At 43.2% G+C, this 25,596-nt stretch overlaps 1 protein-coding gene across 2 annotated transcripts in view; it reads right to left on the bottom strand.

Annotated features, from left to right (window-relative positions):
- The window catches only part of ccny (cyclin Y), a 235,335-nt gene that overhangs the window by 52,574 nt on the left and 157,165 nt on the right, over positions 1-25,596 (bottom strand). For both annotated transcript variants that reach the window (XM_080212423.1, XM_080212433.1), the window contains exon 2: positions 9,476-9,550. In XM_080212423.1, the coding sequence (XP_080068549.1) occupies positions 9,476-9,550 (75 nt within the window). The remainder of the gene's footprint in view (positions 1-9,475; positions 9,551-25,596) is intronic.

Here is a 25,596-nt window from a genome sequence, read left to right as displayed (position 1 = left end):
CTATCACAAGAAAAAACAAAATTACTAAGTATTGCAGTTAAATAGCTGCAGATGTGTGTACACCCATTGTTAGTCATCCAGGTGCTGTGGCATCCACGGCATATTTGAATATTGACGTGAATCATCAGGAAAATAACTTTCTTCCTGTGAAGAAAATCTAGCATCGAACCCCCTTCAGTTGCAAAAAGCTTTTGCTTTGAGGCTGTGTGCCCATAATAAGGTAAATTATCATGCAAGGCCAGATGCATTCCCTCATTATGTACAGCACCATATTTTCAATCTTGTCATTCCACCCAATTTCGCAAAACCATTCCTGCTGGGCCGGGTAATAAAATTCAAGTGTGCTTACTCTGAGGGCCATACTCACTGAGTTTAGTTCAGGAAGTATACAGGTCAACTGTTCATTTACTTTTTAGTTTTATAATTAAATACAAAGGCCCTGATTTTAACAGCACGTCCGCCCTGCAGAACAGCATTTTCTGTAGCCTGGAGTGCAATCTTACGAGTCTCGGTCAGACGTGCTGGTAAAATTCTGGCCGATTTCTTTTACTGCCAGCGGAGAGAAAAAGTATGGCACGTATCGATAAGTGGAACCATTCACTGACTCTGTCAACACTTCCCGCTGTCTCGGCAAAGCAGCTAGCATAATTAAGGATCCCACGCACCCCAGACTTCTCTCTTCTACCTTCTTCCATTCGGAAAAAGATACAAAAGTCTGCGGTCGCGTACCAACTGATTCAAGAACAACTTCTTCCCTGCTGCTGTCAGACCTTTGAATGGGCCCATCATGCATTAAATTGATCTTTATCTACTTCCTAGCTATGACTGTAATACTACATTCTGCACTCTCTCGTGCACTTCTCTATGAATGGAATGTTTTGTCTGTCTAGCACGCAAGAAGCAATACTTAATACATGTGACAATAATAAATCAAATCAAATCATTCGAAGGAAAAGCTGTGATTCTATAAAATTAGGAAAGCAATGTTTTCACAAGGCTTACTCTGCCTATGGGCAGACGTTATGCTTTAAGGAGCAAATCACAGGTAGCCAGTATGTTTGCGTGTGCAATATGCCTCTTCTGTGACTACCTTAACCAAATCATCGTCATAAACGCAGAGCTGTAATTACACTACTCCATCCTGAAACATAAAAACTGCTCTCCAGGCACGTGGGACAAGGCTAGACTTCCTGTGAAGTGCAGCACAGCACAGCAAGAATAGTCACAGAGTGGCAGCCACACAGCTTCATCATAAATCCACTTAAAAACCTCCTGGATGTTGAGCAGAGTTGCAGTCGGGGCAGCACCGCTCGATGAAGTACTGAGCCACGTGGAAGCAGGAGGAGCCGAGGTACAGTAAAGGCCAGACTAATTTAGCCAGTCTTGGGTCACGCGAGTACTGGAACTGAACCCCGCATTCCTAGACACCTTGTCAATAATAAATAGACTTTAAGAGGAGCCCATTAAAACTGAAGCTTTTAATAATTTCTGACAATTCCAAGCTGCGTACGCTCATTATGAGTTAGAGGCTGTTTGACTAATACATGATACCAAGCCTTCTACCAACTCCAGCACAAACATAAACCTGCAATGATTTAGAATATTCATAGAACATTACAGCGCAGTACAGGCCCTTCGGCCCTTGATGTTGCGCCAACCAGTGGCACTAATCTAATGTAAACTATTCCAATATTATCCAAATGTCTATCTAATGACCATTTGAACGCCCTTAAAGTTGGCGAGTCCGCAACTGCTGCAGGCAGGGCATTCCACGCCCTTACCACCCTCTTGCTACCTCTGACATCCGTCCTTTATTTATCACCCCTCAATTTAAAGCTATGTCCCCTCATGTTAGCCACCACCATTTGAGGAAAAAGGCTCTCACTGTCCACCCTATCTAATCCTCTGATCATCTTGTATGCCTCAATTAAGTCATCTCTTAACCTTCTTCTCTCTAACGAAAACAACCTCAAGTCCCTCAGCCTTTCCTCATAAGACCTTCCCACCATACCAGGCAACATCCTGGTAAATCTCCTCTGCACCCTTTCCAACGCTTCCACGTCTTTCTTATAATGCGGCGAGCAGAACTGTACGCAATACTCCAAGTGCAGCGACACCAGTTTTGTACAGAAAATGGTTGGACGGAAAGGAACATGTTTAGGTTTCTGACTCCTCTACTCTTTTGTGACATTTAATTCATTGCTCGTCATAATCAGAAGATCAATCCCATTTTAGCATAGAATCCCTGCAGTTTAGGAGGCCATTTGGCCCATCGAGTCTGCACCAACCACAAACCCACCGAGGCCCTATCTCCATAACCCCGCATATTTATCCTGCTAGACCACTGACACTAAGGGCCAATTTGAAAAAGCCAATCCACCTAACTGGCACATCTTTGGACTGTGGGTGGAAACCGGAGCACCCAGAGGAAACCCACACAGACACGAGGAGAATGTGCAAACTCCACAGACAATTACCCAAGGCTGGAATTGAACCCAGGTTCCTGGCGCCGTGAGGCAGCAGTGCTAACCACTGCGCCACCCAAGTATAAATTTAAATACATGATTTTAGTGAAGATTTTCCTGCAAGTTGAAAGTCTGATTTATGAAAAATAACAATACAATTAAGGATAAATCACAAAGTGCACTGTATTTCACTCCAGCTTCCCACTCTCTGCTTTGCAAACGCTGATCCAATTATTTACTCATCTGCTGTTGCTCAGACTGTGTAAACAGAGTATTTTAAGCTCTTTAATCTGTCCCATTATTGAGAATATAAAACAGCAATCTTCTAAATGAAATAGCTTGGAACAGTACACTTTGTATCTCTCCACCTCTTTGCCTACCAAATAAACTCAAGTCACATTTTCAAATGTCCTAAAGGCCGTGTATTCTACATAAATCATTTAAAGTAAATTGTGGCAAATCATTTCTGCATTTTGGCAGAACCATAAATTCAAAGCTGCTCCTCCAACACAATGGAATTCAGTTTAAACGTCTTATCAGCAAGTTACACAGGGGCTCTTGGACTAATTATGTACGTGTTTTTCAGAGGCTGGAACAATGCATTTTAGTATATACTTCTACTTAACTGACAATGGGCACTGGTGCTACATTTACAAACCACAGCAAGTATTTTTTTTTAAATTCTCAAATTGTCCCTCACTGTCACCATCATGGGTGCAATATTTGATGAATTTATAAACCATAAACTTTGTTTACATCTGATTTGACCCCTATTAAATCAGTTGAAGGGTGGGCTCATGGACTACCAATTGTTATGGGCAGTAAAAACATTTTGCTTTGATTTATTATTGTCACATGTACTGGAATACAGTGAAAAATACTGTTTCTTGCACGCTATACAGACAAAAACATACCATTTGTAGAGTCCGTATAGGAGAAGAAAAGAAGAGGATGCAGAATGTAGTGTTAGTCATAGCTAGGGTGGAGGGAAAACTCAACTTAGTATGAGGTAGGTCCATTCAAAAGTCTGGCAGCAGGGAAGAAGCTGTTCTTAAGTCGGTTGGTACATGACCTCAGCCTTTTGTATCTTTTTCCCAACGGAAGAAGGTGGAAGAGAGTATGTCCAGGGTGCGTGTGGTCCTTGATAATGCTGGCTGCTCTTCCGAGGCAGCAGGAAGTGCAGATGGAGTCAATGGATGGGAGACTGGTTTGAGTGATGGACTGGGCTTCATTCACAACCCTTTGTAGTTTCTTATTGTCTTGGACAAAGCAGGAACCATACCAAGCTGTGATACAACCAGAAAAGATGCTTTCTATGGTGCATCTGTAAAAATTGGTGGGCGTCGTAGTGGACGTGCCAAATTTCCTTAGTCTGCTAAGAAAGTAGAGGCGTTGGTGGGCTTTCTTAACTATAGCATTGGCATGGAGGGACCAGGACTGGTTATTAGTGATCATAAGGTAAAGAAGGATAATTATACACCTCAGGTGTGTAACTTCATAGTTATTGCTTTCAATTTAGTTGAATATTTTCCTAATTTATAGGCTTCAAAGAACACTGCATGTAGAGTTTATGGCACACAAACCGGGCTTCTGGCCAAACTGGCACGTGCCAGCTTTTATGCTCCACACATAGCCTCACTATTCACCTGAACTAAATTACTAGGTGATAATGCATATCACATTCTAACCAGTCTGCGTAGTTTAGCCTGAATTTCCTCAAATTTATTAGTGACTATCTCATATTTGTGTCCTCTAGTTTTTAAACGCCCCCCCACAACAAGGCACATTTTCTCTACCGCTGCCCCGTCAACACTTAAATAATCTTGGAGACCTCTGTCAGTTCATCCCTCAGCCTGCTCATTCCTCGGGAAAATAAACACACAATAATTGCAGCACAGAAGGAGGCCATTCAGCCTATCCAATCCAGGCTGGCACGCTGAAGTGCTATTCAGCTAGATCCACAATCCATCCTTTGCTCATAAGAACTCTATTTTTTTCCATTTTAGCTAACCAGCCAATTCAAAAAGGGCCCTAATCAACTGAGCCATTCCTGATATGCATAGCTTTTCAGTACCAATATCGTCCTCGTGACTCTTACATACTTTCTCTACTTTGGAAACTAGACTGACAACAGTAGTTCCAAGTGTGGTCTACCTCGGACAAAGCAAGTATAAAATATATTCTGGGTTTTTCGATTCAGTCCCGTGCTTGGTTTGCTCTGTATTCTTGTGTTATTAATTTGTGTATCTGTAATCACCCGGGCTTCTAGTTACTCGTCCAGTAACATTACCACAATGCTACTACCTTCCTCCATTTGCCACGTCCACGTCCATTCCACAAATCCATTCATATCTTCTTGTACCTTAACATATCCTAACTCAATACACCACTGTCCCCAATATCTAAAGAATTTGTATGAATGAAAGGTGAGGGAGAGAAATGAAGCATCTAGAGTATACACTGTCCATCAAAAAGGTAACTGAGTTACTGTGTTTTGTAAAGTCTGCTCTGTCTAAGATTGCAAGAAACTGCAAAGGATTGTGAACAAAGCTCAGTCCATCATGCAAACCAGCCTCCCATTCATTGACTCTGTCTACACTTCCCGCCGCCTTGGAAAAGCAGCCAGCATAATCAAGGACCCCGTGCACACTGGACATACGCTCTTCTTCCATCGGGGAAAAGGTACAAAAATCTGAGGACACGTACCAATCGACTCAAGAACAACTTCTTCTCTGCTGCCATCAGACATTTGAAATGGACCTAACTCGTATTAAGTTGACTTTTCTATACACTCTAGCTGTGACCGTAACACTACATTCTGCACTCTCTCTTTGCCTTCTGTATGCACAATATGCTTTGTCTGTATCACACACGAAACAGTACTTTTCACTGTATATTAATACTTGTGACAATAATAAATCAAATCTTATACTGAGGACTTCATTTCTAATGTAAAGGCAATGGGCTAGAACCTATGATCAAAGTAAAGACAAAGTTAGCACTGCCTGCTGTTAGTTACGGGTAAATGATACAGCAACTTCAGGCATGGGGCAGATACGTGACTAAATGTGCATATTCACAAGTTACTGTTCGAGTTGCACCACTCCCACTAACTTCCTGAAAATGGCATTTTGCCATTCTCCTGAAGTTTACTTTTATAACCCACTGTTAAACTCTCGGCTTTAACTCTGCGAAACGTGTTATGAATGCCAATCAACTTCTTACCCTCTCATTCCTTCAGGTTTGGAATTTGAGCTGTCACCTTCTGGCACGGCTAAGCGAACTGAGGGCCATACAGTTAAGTCTGTGTAGCTGCAGACACCATTCCACTACCTGGCTGCTGCAAAGTCTGACCCTGCTACTGGTCTCTCTGGAAAACTGCTGAATTCGCTCTGAGCTCACAATTCCCCAGCACGAGTGGGTTCACGCAGGGATCACAATGATCATGGTTCGTTCTTAGAGTAGCTCTGACCTCCGAGTTGCCTTTACCCCTTTGCCTACATGCAGTTAAACAGCCAGCTTCTGGGAAAAGACTGTGGTCGTCTGTCATTGAGACAGCAATCTCCGGAATGCTGAGCTAATGGAAATTACTACAAACGAAAAAGGTAAAGGTCGCGGAAGGTAAATTATCAATGCCTTGAAGCTGAGCGCATAATCGCCATAAAGTCCTTTTTTGCAATTTGCCCTGAGTCAAGTCATTTTGCTTAACTAATGTGGCTACTATATGGCGGCGATGTGCACCAGCGTCTGGATTAAGATTTTAGTTTCATGCTGGATCTGATGTTGTGTCATGTGACCCAATCAGTGCCATTTTGGAGCCACTTCTCCCTTACTCTCCAATTCAGTGCTTCCCCTGTCCCTGTACCCTCCCACTCGCTGCCTCTCCGGCTCCCCAACCCTTCCACTCGCCAACACAACTGCTCACTACCTTGTCTGCTCTCCTACCCTCTCATTCCGTGACCTTCCCGCTCACTGCCTCGCTGGCACTCCTGTTCAACACTCTTCCCCCAGCCCACAATTCTTCGCGCTCCCTCACTTGCTTCACCCCTCAGCCACCTGAGGGAAGCTGCAAACAAGAGGAATCTGGAGGGTCGGCGAGTGAGAAGTGTTGGCGAGCGGGAGGGTCAGAAAGTGGTTGAGCTGGTGAACAGGATGAGCGGCAAACTACAAAGATTAAGGAGCTGGGATGTGGCAAACAGGCAGACGGCATGATGGCACAGTGGTTCGCACTGCTGCCTCACAGCTCCAGGGACCCACGTTCGATTGCCAGCTTGGGTCAGTGTGTGGATTTTGCACATTCTCCCCATGTCTGCGTGGGTTTCCTCCACATTCTCCAGTATCCTCCCACGGTCCAAAGATGTGCGGGTTAGGCGTGTTGGCAATGAGGGGGACTAGCTGGGATAAATGCATGGGGTTATGGGGATAGGGCCTGGGTGGGATTGTGGTCTGTGCAGACTCGATGGGCCTTCTGCACTGTAGGGTTCTATGATTCTAAAAGGTGGTAAGTAGAAAGGTTACTCTTATTTCCTGTAAAATAAAATGAATTCAAACAAATATAGGAATTTAATATTGTACAGTATTTCATCTTAAGATGAAAGTTTCTTACTGACAACAAAGGTGAATTTCTGATGAATTTACTGTTGTGTCAGTAAATTTCTTACTGACAAGACAGGACTTAATTACAGCTTTTATATTAGTTGCAAAGGGAAAATCTGATAGCTAAACGTTGTTGCATTTAAATTTGCACTTTTCAGGAACACAGCTACACTGGATGTAGAACTATTGCATTACTTCTTTTAACAAACCCAAAAGCAAAGGCGTTTGCCTGCAGATCCCTCATTCCTGGCACAGAAAAAACAACTCAAAGCTGTCTTTCCTGTGCTTTTTTAGCAACCTTCGAACTGGTCGAGGATGGGGTGCAAACAAGGAAAATAAATTGGCGGCATTAGCTGTGTCATTATTCAAAAATAAAACAAATAAATCCTCGAAAGTTTACCTGATCCAAGGCTGAATGGCCTCCATTCTCTTAAACATAAATAGAGCAACAGTAAAGGCTTGTTAGTGGAAGCAAGCTGGTTGTTGGTCCATTAACTACTTATTTAATAGTGTCACAAGTAGACTTAGACTAACACTGCAGTGAAGTTACTGTGAAAATCCCCCAGTTGCCGCACTCCGGCGCTTTCTCGGATGCACTGAGGGAGAATTTAGCATGGACAATGCCCCTAACCAGTCTTTCGGACTGTAGGAGGAAACCGGAGCACTCGGGGGAAATCCATGCAGACACATGGAGAACGTGCAGATGCTGCACAGACAGAGACCCATGTCAGGAATCGATACCGATGGGTCCCTGGTGATGTGTGGCAGCAGTGCTAACCACTATGCCACCCACATAACTTTAAACTTTACTATAGAATAAGAGACATAGGAGTGTACAGTGCAGAAGAGGCCCTTCTGGTCCATTGAGTCTGCACCAGGAATGTCTACCAATAAAGGCGAGCGAAACCCATTTTCGCACAGTTTATCCCATATCCTTGAGTACGATATCTCAAGTGCTCATCCAAATATTTATTCAAGGTTGCAGGGTTTCTGGTCTCAGCCACTTTCCCAGGCAGTGCATTCCAGATTCCCACAACACCGAGCAAAAACGTTTTTACTCATATCCCCATGCCAGCTCTTTTAAGACTTAAATAACAATGTGGTACAATATAATAGAACACCTTTCTTTGGAAGGATAGTTAATTAAAGCCACGTACTATTGTTAGTCCATTTGCCACTTCTGAAAACCCTCTGATGCATTTTGTTAGATTGTCTAATCAATGTCAAATTGCCTATTATGGAACAGAGACATGAGATATGTTGCAGTCAGTCACCTATTCTTTTGAATAATTCAAGCATTGCTCAGGCAAGGCCTGGCTAATTACGCAACTTCATCTCAATTAAGTGGCGTGGCTGATGGATGAGGAACAGAATTACCATTAAACATCTTCATATCTGAAAGATAAAAATTACCCGAGAACACAACTCAACCATCACATAATTTGTCAATAGTAAAAATGCTCCATTGATCTAGAGCATTATCACCTCCTCAGATACTCCAAAAGCATTGTAAACAATGGGAGTGCTTTTTGAAGTGTTATCATAGAATCCCTACAGTGCAGAAGGTGGCCATTCAGCCCATTGAGTCTACACCAACAACAATCCTACCCAGGCCCTATCCCCATAACCCAATGCATTTACACTAGCTAGTCCCCCTGACAATAATGGGCAATTTAGCATGGCCAATCCACCTAACCCGCAAATCTCTGGATGTGGGAGGAAACTGGAGCATCCAGAGGAAACACATGCAGACACAGGAGAATGTGCAAATTCCACACAGACAGTGACCCAAGTCAGGAATCGAACCTGGGTCCCTGGCGCTGTGAGGCAGCAGTGCTAACCACTGTACCACCATATTTCTTATGTAGGAACTAACTTTCACACAACAACAACAAATGAATGATTGCCCAGAGAATTTGTTTTGGGTGGTGGGCGGGGAGATAGTGCTTGAAGGACAAGTGACATCTACCATACCAAGACAATCCCCTGTTCTTCTTCATGGGATCTTTTGCATTCACTTGAGTGGGTAGACAAGTGGGGCCTCAATGTAGTTTTTCATCAAAAAGGCAGCACTCTCTCAGCACTGTGCTGAAATGCTAGTCACTCTGCATGGGACAAATAGTAGATGGGTCTCCCCACAGATCAATGCGCTGTATAAAGTATGCTCATGTCACATTTGGAGTTACCTCAATGCTGTTCTGGTCATGTGGGGAGTACGTTATTGCAGTTGAGAAAGTAAAAGCAAGGAAAAGAGGCAACTTTAAATTGACCAAATTTATTTGGAGATTAAACCAAACTGATCTTATTGCGTGTATTTACAGAACATCATATTTATTAATGTGTGGTAAAATTCAGTCAAGCAACACATAACCCTAATGGAGTCACCGGTACTTCAGAGTTAAAAGACTACTCACCGTCTGTCTGAGACTTGCTGAGGAACATTGTACTAGCACGGGGATGATCCGAGGGGTTAAATTCCATGTTTAAATCTATGGAAGAAAAAGAGAATGGAAATGATGACCATCCAGGACAAAGTGGTTAGACATGATCATCAACCTGTGTATTAGCATAAGCATCCAATCCCTCCATCTGGCATAGCACGGCTGCAGTACACACAGCTCACAGGAAGCTCTGCAGTACACTGGCAAGGCTCCTTCAGCAACAAAAACTCGTGAGTTCTGCCATTTAGGATCACAGGAAAGCAGGTTCCAAATCACACACCATTCTGACTTGGGCAGGTACCACCATCCTTCATGGTTACTGAACCAAAATCTTGGAGCTCTTTACCCAAGTCATGACCTTGGCCTTGCTCTGCTCATCTTCAAAAGCCAGTTCCCACTCACCCTTCTCCCCAGAGAAGACGAGGCCATTTCACAGAACCTCCCTTACAGGAGGTGGTTACTAGACCCACGCTGCTCATATTAGCTCTTTGAAAGAATTATCCAAGTACTGCCCCTATCCCTGTACCTCCCCATAACCCTGCAGATTCTTCCTTCTCAAATAAAAACCCAATTCACTTTTCAAAGTTAATCTCCAATCTGCTTCATTTATCTACTCTCACAGACCATTTTGGATCATAAGCATGGGAGGGGGGCTGGGTGCATGGGGGTGGATTTGTGGGAAAGTCTTTTTCGGTGCACTAAGCACAACAGCATAGTAAACAAATAGTCATTGGGTAATACAGAACTTGAGTATTGCTAATGAAAGAGAGACATGTCGAAGCTTTTCATCCTGCACTCATCAGAACACTTGCAAGAATAACAGCATAAGGGGAAAACGACAATTTTTACCACATGAGAAGAGAATGCTGATTGGTGGGAAGCGGACTCTGATTGGCAGAGGCATTGCCATGGAGAAGGCATCCATTAATCGATAACTGTCAAGCACTGTTTGAAATCTGAGCCAGGCTGTATCCTGACTTTTCAAGGCATTGCCTTGAGGAATGAATCAGCAAATATCTGTCACATAGTTTGTTTAGTTGAAACAGACACAGTATATGCACATGTTCTTTCTGCTTGCAAAGAACAGGGCCCTGTGTGTTTATATATGTAGCTTCAAGTCCACGTAAATGCGCTATACCGTGAGCACAACTGAGGGGTTCAAGTTTTGAGGTGTCCAGATCACCAACAACCTGTCCTGGTCCCTCCATGTTGACACTATAGTTAAGAAAGCCCACTAATGCTTCTACTTTCTCAGAAGACGAAGGAAATTTGGCACATCAGCTACGACTCTCACCAACTTTTACAGATGCACCACAGAAAGCATTCTTTCTGGTTGTATCACAGCTTGGTATGGCTCCTGCTCTGCCCAAGACCGCCAGAAACTACAAAGGGTCGTGAATGTAGCCCCGTCCATCACGCAAACCTGCCTCCCGTCCACTGACTATCTGCACTTCCCACTGCCTCAGAAAGGCAGCCAGCATAATCAAGGACCCCACGCACCCTAGACATACTCTTCCACTTTCTTCCATTGGGAAAAAGATACAAAAGTCTGAGTTCACGTACCAACCAATTCAAGAACAGCTTCTTCCCTGCTGCCATCAGACTTTTGAATGGACTTATCTTGCACTAAGTTGATCTTTCTCTACACCCTAGCTTTGATTGTAACACTCTCTCACTTCTTTCTCTATGAACAGTATGCATTATCTGTACAGCACGCAAGACTGCATGCTAATGACAATAATAAATCAAATCAACTGAAAAAATGAAATGAAATCAAAATCAATCTGAAATTGGTTGTCAGCGTACTGCTTAGCACCCTGAGGAATATTTAGCAAGTATTGTCCAATCATGGAATCACATCTAAGGTTGTACCTTTTTTAAGAAGCCGTTCTTTAAAAAAATACACAGAATGCAGAAGAGAAATCTCCCCGAGATGAGAAAGAAACAGCTTCCCATCCTTCTGAAAGTGAATAAAATGTGCAGCTAACTGGTAGTTCCAGAGTAATGAATAGATGGGCTGAATTTCCAGCTGCTATTTAGGCTTGGTGCTCACGGTCCACTTCAACCACTGTCAGGGTAAAGTCAGTTGAAGGGCACAATGACTGGCGAGATGGTTAGCTCTGCACAAGTTTCTATCTCAATAATTACGTAATAGGCCAATGAGTTTTCAAGAGGAAATTAGATATAGCTCTTGGGGCTGAAGCATTCAAGGGACATGGGGGGAGAAGGCAAGATCAGGGTACTGAATTTGATGAACAGTCATGATCACAATGTCTCAAAGGGCCGAATGGCCTACTCCTGCTTCTATTTTCTATGTTTCTATGAGACAGTACATGACTAGGGAAACCTTTCACCAACTGAAATCACAGCAGAGGAAACAAAATTCACATGTGATTGTGCTGCACGTTATTCTTTTCTGATTTCATTAAAAGTAAATAGAAACCATCCTATTAGGCATCAATATAAATCAGGTCATATCTCAAACAACAGAATCATGAATGATTTATAAGCCATCTGCGCCTGTTAAATAAACTGATATCTCAAGGTTTAATGGGCAGGTTTCAGTTCAGGTCAGATGTCCACTGACAACCTGTTTGAAGTTAATTTTATTTTTGTCAGACAGTTTGTCGAGTGTAACTCAAACCTTAGCATACTTCACACTTAGCAAGATATCTCTTACATAGAGCACCCATAACAGAAGTGGCATTCCAATCTTGAAGAGCGAAGGTAATTTTCTTGAGTATATGGAGAATGTTTCACGTGTATCTGCCAAATACTATGTTTAAGTCAATGAGACAGCACAGCAATGCCTCAAGTGAGTCAGACAGGTTTCCTTCAGACAAGAAACGGACAGAAGGATAAGGAAAATCACTTGACATCGCCTGGATCTTTATTCCATAGGAGACAATAGTAATGCCCTCACTTGAACGACTCCTGGATTTTTGCTTCTTCTTTGAAAATATTTGCAAGGACTCGGCGCTCACCTGAATAAGCACTTCCCAATTTTAGTCCAAAATAGGTTCTTTACTAGTTTGATCCTTTATTTTCTCATACTGAAGCAGCAATTTTAAGACATTATGTTGGATTAATTCAATGATTGTGGACTCAAACTTTCAACTTAGACTTGGTGAGGCAATGGCCGAGTGGTATTATCGCTAGCCTATTAATCCAAAAACTCAGCTAATATTCTGGGGCCCCGGGTTCGAATCCCGTCACAGCAGATGGTGGAATTTGAATTCAATAAAAAAAAGTTGGAATTAAGAATCCACTGATGACCATGTTGATTGTCTGGAAAACCCATCTAATGTCTTTTAGGGAAGGAAATCTACCATCCTTATCTAGTCTGGCCCATATCTGACTTCAGACCCAGGGCAATGTGGTTGACTTTCAACTGCCCTCTGAAATGGCCTAGCAGGCCACTTGGTCCAAGGGCAATGAGGGATCCTTTATTCTGGCCCAGCCAGAAACAACGCAGTTCTCTGCATTTTGCAACTCTGTTGTTACATGCACTTTTTATTTGCTTATAATTTAGTTATACTTCGTTTGGACATTTGGACAATGGGCAGAAATAATTAAGAGGATAATATCTGGGATACCTGGGGTCAGAAGACAGAGGTATGAGGACAGGAAGGAAAATGAACACATGTCTCAGTTTTGAAAGCAAGTAAATGAAGGAGGATCATTTGAGATGAAATAAAGTAAGTTCACCATTGCTGAAAAAGAGAGAAGCACTCTCAAAGCTTTGCATCTTGCACCAATCAGGGTAGCTCACAAGAATTATCCAACCATACTGGGGGAACAACAATTTATATTGCATGAGAAAAGAGTGCTGAATGCTGAGACAAATGGATTCTGATTGGTGGAAACGTTGCCATGGTGAATGCAGCATGGAACAGTTAGCTGCCCAGTTCTGTTAGAATTCAGATTAGGCAGGTTGTGGTCAAGGCGTTGCCCTGGGGAAGCGATCCTGGAAATTACTTCTTTAAGCTTCTATTTAGTTGAAAAAGGCACAACGTGTGGACATGTTTGTTCTGTCTGTAAAGTACAGGGCCCTGTGTGTGAATACATTTGGTTTCTAGCACATATAGGTGAGCTCACTGTGAACTTGACAATTCTCAGCACACTCAGAATTGTTTAGTAGGTGCTGTCCAATCACAGAATCACATCTAACATTGGACATAATAGGTCCAATTTTATCATCGCATTGTGCCCACTTTCAGGTGTAAAAACTTGGTAAGGTCACAGGTGAGACAAGTAGCACAATCTGCACCCGTCTCCCCGCTGGCTCCCTTTTTACCAAGGGCCGAAAATGGACCGCACCCAAAACAGGCACGACAACACTTAAATGCATTTAAATTGACTTAACTGCACGCCCAATTTTACTGGCACTTCCCCCTTTACCACCATGTTCAACCATTCACAAGCGGCGCGAAACATACAAGTCTGATTCAGGCACTCCAGTCTGTGAGGACGTAAGTGCTGAGTGTCTGACAGCTCTCTGCTCAAGATTGGTTGGTGGGAGGGGGGGTGGTGGTGGTGGCCTGCTGTCACTCTGCCTGTGATCCATCTGGGTGACAGGGGGGTGGTCAATAATGGGGTGGGGGTGTGGCAATGTCTGTGGGGGCCAGGGGGAGACATTATTCGGCCCGGGAGGGACGTGGCATCTTTCTATCTTTTTTTTCTTATACATGCGCAGTTGGAGGCGCTGATCGGAGCTGCAGGGTTTTGGGTGCGTTAAGCCCCGCTCACAGGCATCTGCAGCGCGATTCGGACTCACTGATATTTTTGCAGGCAGAGTGCGTATGGGGGCGTCTGAGAACGGGTCTAAACATCAGATCTGAAACACTCCCAGTTTCAAGTCTGCTCAGCACTTACAGTCAAAATGGTAAAACAGGGCCCAGTGTTTGGAGTAGCTCACACACAGGCTACGTGAAATCTGAGCGTGTCTATTTTTTCAACAGTACTGAAGAAATGAAGAATAAGCCTGGGTTTCTATTGTGCCTTTTGCATACCTGATATGTCTCAGGGCAAATTACAACAAAGAAATTAGTACAAAAGTTTAATCACTGTCGACGTGCAGCCAAATGAAGCAAACAATTTGTGCACAATAAGATGCCAATAACAACCATCAGCTGAGAACAGCCAGATAACCTATTATTGGGAATAAATATTGGTCAGGGCGCTGATGCTACCTTTTGCCACATTGTGCTTTGGGTCTTTTACATCCAGTTGAAAAGGCAAATGTGCCCTCAGTTTGACATCTCACCTGAAAGATGGCATGTCTGATAATGCAGTGATTTCTCAGTTGCACACTGAGCCAAGATGATTTTTTTTTAAATTCATTCTTGGGACATGGGCATCGCTGGCTGGCCAGCATTTATTGCCCATCTCTAGTTGCCCGAGGGCAATTGAGAGTAAATCACAATGGTGTGACTCTGGAATCACGTACACCAGACCACATAAAGACGGCAGATTTCCTTCCCTAAAGGACATTAGTGAACCAGGTGGGTTTTTCTGACAAACGACAATGGTTTCATGGTCATCAGTAGATTCTTAATTCCAGATACTTTTTACTGAATTCAAATTCCACCAGCTGCTGTGGCAGGATTCAAGCACTGCTCCCCAGAACAAAGAAAATTACAGCACAGGAACAGGCCCTTCAGCCCTCCAAGCCCCCCACCACCACTGCTTTCTGAGAACCAAATCCCTCTATTCCCTTCCTATTCATGTATTTGTCAAGATAGCCCTTAAAAGTCACCAACGTATCTGCTTCCAATACCTCCTCCAGCAGTGAGTTCCAGACACCCACATGCCCTGTATAAAAAACTTGCCTCATACATCTTCTTCAAACCTTGCCCTTGGCATCTTAAACCTATGCCCCCTAATAATTGACTCTTCCACCCTGGAAAAAAGCTTCTGACTATCCACTCTGTCCATGCTCCTCATAATCTTGGAGACTTCTATCAAGTCGTCCCTCAACCTCCACCATTCCAGTGAGAGCAAATAAAGTTTCTCCAACCTCTCCTCATAGCTAATGCCCTCCATACCAGGCAACATCCTGGTAAATCTTTCCTTCCCCTCTCCAAAGCCTCCACATCCTTCTGGTAGTGTGACAACCAGAATTGAACACGATATTCAACTGCGGCCTAAGGTTCTGTAAAGCTGCAACATGACTTGCCAATTTTTAAACTCAATGCCCTGGCCGATGAAGGCAAACATACCATATGCCTTCTTGATTACCTTCTCTACCTGCATCGTCACTTTAAGTGACTGTGTACCTGTACACCCAGATTCTTCTGGCTTTCAATACTCTTAAGGGTTCTGCCATTTACTGTATATTTCCCATCTGTATTAGACCTTGCCAAAAATTTGTCCGGATTAAATGCCATCTCTCCACCCAAGTCTCCAAACGATCTGAATCCTGTTGTATCCACTCATGGTCCTCATCCCTATCCGTAATTCCACCAACCTTTGCGTCATCCGCAAACTTATTAATCAATCCAGTTACATTTTCCTCCAAATCATTTGTATATATATTACAAACAGCAAAGTCCCTGCACTGAGGCCTGAGGAACGCCACTTCTGCCACAAGACTGGCTGAGTTTCTGGATTAATAGTTTAGCGATAGTGCCACGAGGCCATCTCCTCCCCCCGTGACATCTAGAACTTGGGAGGGTGGCATCAGTTTAGTGCTCCTGATGTTATTATTTGCCAGCTGGTTAAAAAAATACACTAGCAGGGAACACGTGAATGCTGATTCGAAGGACATGAGTACATTGATTTCTGTTTCATTTGGCTAATAATCTTTAGAGCATTATCAGATATAACTAAGGAGTCAGGATTTACACTGCTAATGGTTGGCTTCACAAGGGTACAAAAGCTGTAGGTACAGCTAGCTTTCACGAATGAGGAATGCGAATGTGTCATGTTTAAACTACTGGTGACACATGTTGAAATAATATCATATGGAATGATTTTCATCTAATGATCAACATGTATTATATACCATTCAGCCTATATATATATTGTTTAATCAGAGGATATTCATCTCGGATGAGTCTGCGACTTTTTTTTCCAGATTCTAACTTCACTGAAGTGAATGGAGAAGAACATTTAGCAACATGGAGAGGAAATTAATTGACAGACAGTAAACAAAAAGAGTTAGGGCGTTACTTTGACTGCAGAAGGGGTAGAAGAGCACTGTGGCAGTGCTGCATTCACTTTTGTTCGCAGTATACAGAACCATACAGTGCAGAAGAGGCCCTTCACTTCATCGGGTCTGCACCGATGTGCGCGCGAGGAACACCTGACCTTCCACCTAATCCTATTTACCAGCACTTGGCCCACAGCCTTGAATGATACATGCCAAGTGCTTATCCAGGTACTTCTTAAAGGATGTGAGGCAAACCTTGCAGGCAGCACATTCCAGACCATCACCACCCACTGTGTAAAAAAGTTGTTTCTCACATCCCTCGTATACAGAAGATTTGGACTTCGATAGATAAAATGATCTCAAAATGTGTTGGGGGCAGTAGGGAGCTTGGCAAAAAAGAGTGAGAAGGATAATAGAAATGTAGGAGAAATGGGCAGTAGATGGAATTTAGCACAGTTAAGTTGTTTTTTTAATCCATTGGTGGGACATAGGCATTGTTAGCTGGCCAGCATTCATTGCCCAATCCTAGCTGCCGTTAGGGAGGCAGTTGAGAGTCAACCATATTGCTGTGGCTCTGGGGTCACATGGAGGCCAGACCAGGTAAGGAAAGCAGATTTCCTTCCCTAAAGGACATTAGTGTACCAGATGAGTCTTTCTGAAAATCGACAATGGTTTCATGGTCATCAATAGATTCTTAACTCCAGATATTTTTTTATTGAATTCAAATTCCACCATCTGCCATGGCGCGATTCGAACACGCGTCCCCAAGATATTAGCTGAGTTTCTGGATTAATAGCCTAGCAATCACAGCACTAGGCCATCACCTCCCCTTCTGGGAGAGCAAAAAACGAATGAGATAACGCACTTAGTGGAAAGACAATAAAGAGGTTCAATGCACAATTTCCTGTGTCTGTGTAGGTGCACAAGACCAATGGAATTAGGTGGTTCATGAAGACGGAATTTTTTTTTCATACAAGCAATTTTAATTATGAACTAATAAAAAATATTTGTTGACAATTTGCTAAAACCGCAGAGAACAATTAATATGGATTCATCAGGATGATGCAAGAGAAGGAAGCTGCATTTGATGAGAGGTTTCAGCGGTGGAATTTTCCTGTCCCACCCGCCACAGGAATCATATTAGGCGGGAAAAATACAGTTTATTTATTGGTCACAAGTAGTCTTACATTAACACTGCAATGGAGTTACTGTGAAAATCTGCCAGTTGCCACACTTCAGTGGCTGTTCGGATACACTGTAGGAGAATTTAGTATGGCCAGTGCACCTAACCAACATGTCTTTCAAACTATGGGAGGAAACCATACATAGAGCAGTAGAGTGCAGAATGTAGTGTTACAATCATAGCTAGAACACAGAACATTACAGTGCAGTACAGGCCCTTTGGCCCTCGCTGAGGTAGGGTGCAGAGAAAGATCAACTTAATACAGGTAGGTCCATTCAAAAGTCAGAAGACAGCAGGGAAGAAGCTGTTCTCAAGTCGGTTGTTACATGACTTCAGGCTTTTGTATCTTTTTCCCAATGGAAGAAGGTGGAAGAGAGAACGTCCGGGGTGCATGGGGTCCTTAATTATGCTGGCTTCTTTTCCGAGACAGCGGGAAGTACAGACAAAGTCACTGGATGGGAGGCTGGTTTGTGTGACACACTAGGCTTTGTTCACACTGTAGTTTTTTTGTGGTCTTGGACAGAGCAAGAGACATACCAAGCTTGATGCAACTAGAAAGAATGCTTTCTATGGTGCAAGAAGATGGCTCATTGCTTTTTCAAGGGCAATGAGGGATGGGCAATTAAAATGCTGGCAAGGCCACCTTCTTGAACCAATGCAGACCATGTGGTGCGGGTACATCCACAGTGCTGTTTGGGAGCTCCCGGAGGAAACCCACGCAGACATGGACCATGCAGAGGTGCACTGACCTTGGGCAGGATTTTCTGGTCTTGGGGCGAACGCGGCTGGAAAATCCCACCCCCAGGTGTTGGGACTATTTCAAGTGGAACGCAAATGGTTCACAGGAGCAATCCAACTACATCAATAATTATTGAATAGCAATTAGAAGCAGAAAAATGGCTATTTTTCCCTTCCTTGTCATTGGCATTTTTAATAAATGAATAAATGGAAAGGAGCTCTCAGAATGCTGATGTATTTTGGAAGGGCAGTTCATTCTTTTGTTCTTCAAATTGTGTACCATGACCTCAGTTAGTTAAGAGAGAGAGAGAGAGAGAGGATGAGCTTGTGAATAATTTGCTGCATTCAATTTAGAAACATAACAGGACTTTTCAGCCAATTACCGAGCACAGCAACTAATAAAATAATTCATGAATTTTTAATTCAGGAAAGGTGCAACCCCGATCTCATTTACATTGTGAAAAGGTCTCCTGTCACGTTAAATTGTTAAATGATTAATAATCGTTGGGTAGTGGACAAAATTAATGCGAGAATCCAAAAAGCACAGGAAGTGCGTTGGGCAGTCATTACACTAAATAAAAATAGTGACATCTCTGGCACATTTCAAGGAAACCTGATGCCTCTAGAAATGTATTCCAGCATGAATATGAACCATTACTAGGGATGAATTTTTCAGTGTTCTGAATAACACAAGCCAGAAAATCAACATAAAACAGGAGCTGGATCGAAGCATTGCAATATTTGCTGACTGCTTGCTTTTTCCCTCTTCAGGCAACACATAGAGCTACTCCTGCTCCTATTTCTTATGTAAATCAGGTGGAGTCAGCCATTCGAGCCTACTCCAACATTCATTATGATCGTGACTGATCCTTCAACTCAATAGCCTGAATTCGCCTCCTCCCCTCCTTCAAGTATCCTTTGGTCCTCTTCGCCCCCAAGGACTATACCTAGTTCCTTGAAAACATACAATGTTTTGGGCCTCAACCGCTTTCTGTGTTGCAAATTCCACAGGTTCACCACTCTCCGGGTGAAGAAATTTCTCCTCATCTCAGACCTAAAAGGTATAATAGCCCTTATGTTTAGACTGCGACCCCCTCGTTCTGGACACCACCACCATCAACACATTCACTGCAACACCACTACACTTCAAAAAAATTTTTTGTTTGTCTGCAAAAGACCATTTAAGGAAGCAGGGAGCTGAAACTGACGTCACCATCACAGTGTGTTTACTGGCCACATGACCTGAAGTCATGAAGCACTCTATATAAATAGAAGTTCATTATTCAGATTCCAGCATCTGCAGTATTTTGCTTTTATTTCATTATTTAGAGTCATCGAGTCACAGAGTCTCACAGCACAGAAAAGGCCCTTTGGCCCATCGAGTCTGTACTGACAATAACTACCACAAAAGGAGCGCTAATCCCATTTTCCAGCACTTGTTCCACGTAATTGCATGTTATGATATTTCAAGTGCTCATCCAAATTTTTTTTTAAAGACTGTAAGGTTTCCAGCCTTATCTTTCTCAGGCTGTGCATTTAGATATAGGCTAGATACAGCACTTGGTCAAATGGGATCAAAGGCTATGGGCAGAAAGCAGAATTAGGCTACTGAATTGGACAATCAGCCATGATCATGATGAATGGTGGAGCATCCTCAAAAGGCCAAATGGTCTCCTCCTGCTCCTGTCTTCAATATTTCTATTCCAGATTGCCACCACCCTGAGTGAAAAGGTTTTTTCTCAAGTTGCCTCTAAATCTTTGCCCCTTACCCTAAAACTACCCACCCCTCCAGTGATTGACCCCCTCAACCAAGAGGAATAGCTGCTTCCCTACTTATCCTGCCCATATCCCTCATAATCTTATACTCTGATTACTAGACAGAATGAAAGAACTGGAAGCCATTGGTAAGAAAAAAATACATTTTGTACGCAAAGACAAATGGGAATATGTCAGGTATTGGGCTCACCATTTCATTCAAGGAATATATTTATAAGAATTCAATGAGGTCATCAGTTTACAGTAAAATAGCGAGAGAAAACATTGCCAAAACTGCAACAATCACACCTAGAAAAAGATTATAACCACAGGCTCTTATCTCATGAATCCTTACAAGATACAGTACAGCAGGTGACATACAGTTTCCCAGTTCCAAATTATTTGGCACTGAAAATGTGGCACAGCAAACCAAACTCCTCCAACTTGGGCTAGGGAATGCCAGCTCCATGACAAAGGTGCCAATGAGTGCAAAAACTTGGAAGATGTTAAGTTGTCAAAGCTCAGCCAACAGGAAATGGGAAATGAATGTCAACACAGTACAAGAACAGGAGATGGGAAGAACCAGGAGCACTTTGCAGAAGGCAGAAGCGCTGTTTATAGACAGACCTAAATAAGCATCAACGATCTCTGATGTGGATTTTCCTCCTTCCCGATGTTAATTTGAATCTGGCACCAAGTCAAGGGGAACTGGAGGCATTCTGCAACAGTGACGCCATCACGCAAGGTCAGCAGCCAATCACATTGAAAAATTCCCACAGACCGCAGCCCAGGAAACACAACAATTATCCTTCAATGTCAAGAAATTATATATTGCATGAAATAAAGATTGGGGCATACACGTTAGAAGATAAAATGTCAGATATTAGAAATTATACATTTTGTATTAAAACAATGGAATTAGCATAATGGAAAAAGTATCAACACAATTAAAAAAATTGTTTTCTAGTGCTAGATAGGTTGTACAGGAGTACTTGTGACTTTCTAAATTATTAAAATTCTAGATACCAATTATTACTAAAGAACAATTTTTTGAAGCATTCTTTTATTCTGATTGATTTCTCATTGTCACTGCAGAAGTATGCATGAAAAGTATGGTTTCTTAGGCGCTATACAGACAAAGTGTACCATACGTAGAGCAGGAGAGTGCAGAATGTAGTGTTACAATCATAAGAACATATAAGAGCATAAGAAATAGGAGCAGGAGTAGGCCATCTAGCCCTTCGAGCCTGCCCCACCATTCAATAAGATCATGGCTGATCTGTCGTGGCTCAGTTCCACATTCCCACCCTCTCCCCATAACCCTTAATCCCCTCGCTTATCAAAACCCATCAACCCACGTCTTATAAGAACATAAGAAATAGGAGCAGGAGTAGGCAATCATAGCTAGAACATAGAACATTACAGCGCAGTACAGGCCCTTCAGCCCTCGATGAGCTAGGGTGCAGAGAAAGATCAACTTAAGACAGGGTAGGTCTATTCAAAAGTCAGAAGGCAGCAGGGAAGAAGCTGTTTTCAAGTCGGCTGGTAAGTGACCTCAGGCTTTTGTATCTTTTTCCCGATGGAAGAAGGTAGAAGAGAGAATGTCCAGGGTGCATGGAGTCCTTAATTATGTTGGCTTCTTTTCCGAGACAGCGGGAAGTGCAGACAAAGTCACTGGATGGGAGGCTGGTTTGTGTGACACACTAGGCTTTGTTCACACTCTGTAGTTTTTTGTGGTCTTGGGCAGAGCAAAAGCCATACCAAGCTTGATGCAACTAAGAAGAATGCTTTCTATGGTGCAAGAAGATGGCTCATTGCTTTTTCAAGGGCAATGAGGGATGGACAATAAAAATGCTGGCAAGGCCACCTTCTTGAACCACTGCAGACCATGTGGTGCAGGTACATCCACAGTGCTGTTTGGGAGGGACTTCCAGGTTTTTGATCCAGCAACAGTGAAGGAACAGTGATATATATTTCCAAGTCAGGATGGTAAATGGCTTGGAGGGAACTTGCGGGGGTGGGGAGCCTGGTTCCCATGTATCTTGCTGCCTTTGTTCTTCCAGGTGGCCGAGATAGTAGGTTTATAAGATTTTTTAGTGATTCTTAACGATTGCCATTTGTGGGTATTTCCACAGATTAACTGTATATGTGCGGGCACTGACATTATCACCATCATTCTAACTGCAAAAACCCAGGCCACTAAAAGTGATAATCGTAGCAGGGACAAAGGCTGCCTTCCTTTCTGATCAAAAGCAAATATTTAGCCTTCGAACAAAATCCCATCAGCAATTAACTGTAAAACTTAATGGATTTATCGCTGTACAAATGTGTTCTGAATATAAATATCAGTGTCACAAGAGGATTGGATGCACAGTAGCATCTGACCCGCAGGGAGACTGCTGGATTTATCCAAAGAGAATTCTTCTCTCTATTTGGCTAATTCAAATTACTGTTAATCATGTCACAGACGATTGTCTCAAATGGCCACTTCCCTCACACTGTTCAGACTGTACATTGTCATGCTAGTCACAAGTCAGATTTCCATGTGGCTTCAGATTTTCAAAGACTTAAAACAGCATTTGCGAGATCTTTGCAGCATCTGTCAACAAAACTGCATTCAATGCATTTTTGAATGATGTGGGTCTGACAGTTGTCCGTCTGCCTTTCCCTCACAGGGACAGCTCCCTGAACAGCCATATGTTTAGGAATACTGAACATTTCTTGAGCAAATTAATTCTGCCCTTAATGTATTTGGCACCCTGGGAGAAGGTTCTGCCCCATCCAGTACAACCCAAACGCACGGATAATTGCAGTATTGTAATGAACTGAGAAAACCAACATGCCAAACATCAGAGAAATGTAGTGGAATCCTGATCAGACAGCAATGTGAGGCCAGACTACTCAAAAGAAAGCCTGGAAAAATTGATCTTTGTTCTAATCCTTTGTTTTCATTTCTTCTGTTTTTCTGGTTGGCCTGCACGTGGTTGCTTAGTTTAGATCACAGAAACCCAACAGTGCAGAAGGAGACCCTTTGGCCCACTGAGTCTGCACAGACTACAATCCCGGTAACCCCACATATTTACCCTGCTTATCCCTTTAACCTATGCATCCCGGGACACTAAGGAGCAATTTAACATAGCCAATGCACCTAACCTGCACATCTTTGGACTGTGGGAAGAAACCGATGCACCCAGAGGAAACCCATGCAGACATGGGGAGATCCAAACAGACAGCGACCCAAGCCAGAAATCGAGCCCAAGTTCCTAGAGTTGTGAGACAGCAGTACTAACCACTGTGCTGCCCACAATAAAAGCCTCAATGATTTAGAATTATATGTTGTCAAGACTACTAAAAACATAGAAACCAGAAGCAGCAGTAGACCATTCAGCCCTTCGAGCCTGCTTCACCATTCGTTTTGATCATGGCTGATCATCAAATTCAATATCCTGCTCCTGCCTTCCCCTATATACCTTGATCCCTATAGCCCAAAGAGCTATATCTAATTTCTTCTTGAAATCACACAATATTTTGGTCTCAATTACTTTCAGTGGTAGTGAATTCACTTTCTGGGTGAAGAAATTTCTCCTCACCTCAGTCCTAATCACCCCTTCTCCTCAAACTATGATCCCGTAGTTCTGGACTCCTCCACCATTAGGAACATTCATTCTGAATCTACTAATATTCAAAAGAGTTGCAATAATTAAAATACAAAATATAACTTATTATGAGCAGCCCAGTCTTGGCGCCTTGGATAGGCCAGAAATCAGATTGGAGAAAGTATTTGAAGACTATATGAATTAGTTTCACCTCTACTGAAGGCTTCAACTGGTCCTAAAATGTCCTGAGAAGCATCTCTCAAAATCAAAATATACACACATCTACAAATCCGTGTGGGGGAGGATTTTTTTTTTCTTTCATGGGATATGGGCTTCGCTGGCCGGGCCAACATTTATTGCCAATTCCTACGCCTTGAACTACACCAGTCCGGGTTCTTTGAACCTTAGAATCCCCTCAGTGCAGATGGAGGCCATTCAGCCCATCAAGTCTGCACCAGCCACAATCCCACCCAGGCCCTATTCCCATAACCCCACATATTCACCCTGCTAACTCCCTGATACAAAGGAGCAATTTAGCATGGCGAATCTACCTAACGCGTACATCTTTGCAACTGAGAGGGGAAATCGGAACACCCGGAGGAAACCCACACTGACACAGGGAAAACATGCAAACTCCACACAGACAGTGACCCGGGGCCGGAATTGAACCCGGGTCCCTGGCGCTGTCAGGCAGCAGTGCTAACCACTGTGTCACTATGCTGCCTCAAATGTGGCATAGGAACACCCACAGTGCAGTTAGGAAGGAAATTCCAGGATTTTGACCCAGCAACGGTGAAGACATGGTGATACACTTCCAAATAAGGAAGGTAAGTCACTGCAAGGGAACTTACAGGTGGCGGTGTTCTCAAATACCTGCTGCTCTTGTCCTCCAAAGTGGCAGAGGTCCCTAGTTCAAAAGGAATTTTACCTGCCACGTTAAGGGGCTACATTTTGAATGCTGATGTAGGAGGTAAAAAGGGATAGTTTAAACATTAGTCTTTATAGACTCCTACTGTATGGACAAAGTCAGTGAACGAGCCTTGGTGAGTTCACAGAACCCTACAGTGCAGAAAGAGGCCCTTTGGCCCATCGAGTCTGCACCGAACACAATCCCACCCAGGCCCTACCCCCATATCCCTACATATTTTACCCACTAATCCAATTTTTTTAGCATGGCCATTCAACCTAACCCACACATCTTTGGAGTTGCTGCAGGACATGTTGTAGATGAAGCACATTGCTGCCATTGTGCATCGATGAGGGGGGTGGGAATGAATGTTGAAGATGGTGGACGGAGTTATCAATCAAGCCAACAGCTTTTTCCTGGACGGATTTCTTGAGTGTTGTTGCTGCACTCATCCAGTCTAGTCCAGAGTATTCCATCACACTCCTGATTTGGGCCTTGTAGATAGTGGACAGACTTCAGGAAGTCAGGGGGTGAGTTACTCTGAGCATTCGACCTGTTCTTGTAGCCACAGTATTTATGTGATTAGTCCAGTTCAGTTCCTGGTCAACGTAGACCCCCAGGATGTTAATAGTGGGGGATTCAGCAATGGTAATGCGATTGAACATCATGGGGAGATGGCTACATTCTCTCTTGATGAAGTTGGCCATCAGTCCAGTCTGCACCACGGGGATTACAATGCCTTGCATATCACTCTTCAACCCA

The sequence above is a fragment of the Carcharhinus amblyrhynchos genome, chromosome 2 (genome assembly GCF_965287045.1).
Source record: "Carcharhinus amblyrhynchos chromosome 2, sCarAmb.v2.hapA, whole genome shotgun sequence".
In the NCBI taxonomy this organism is placed as follows: Eukaryota; Metazoa; Chordata; class Chondrichthyes; order Carcharhiniformes; family Carcharhinidae; genus Carcharhinus; species Carcharhinus amblyrhynchos.
The sequence above is the reverse complement of the archived record's forward strand: the minus strand, read 5'-3'. Positions and strand labels throughout refer to the sequence as shown.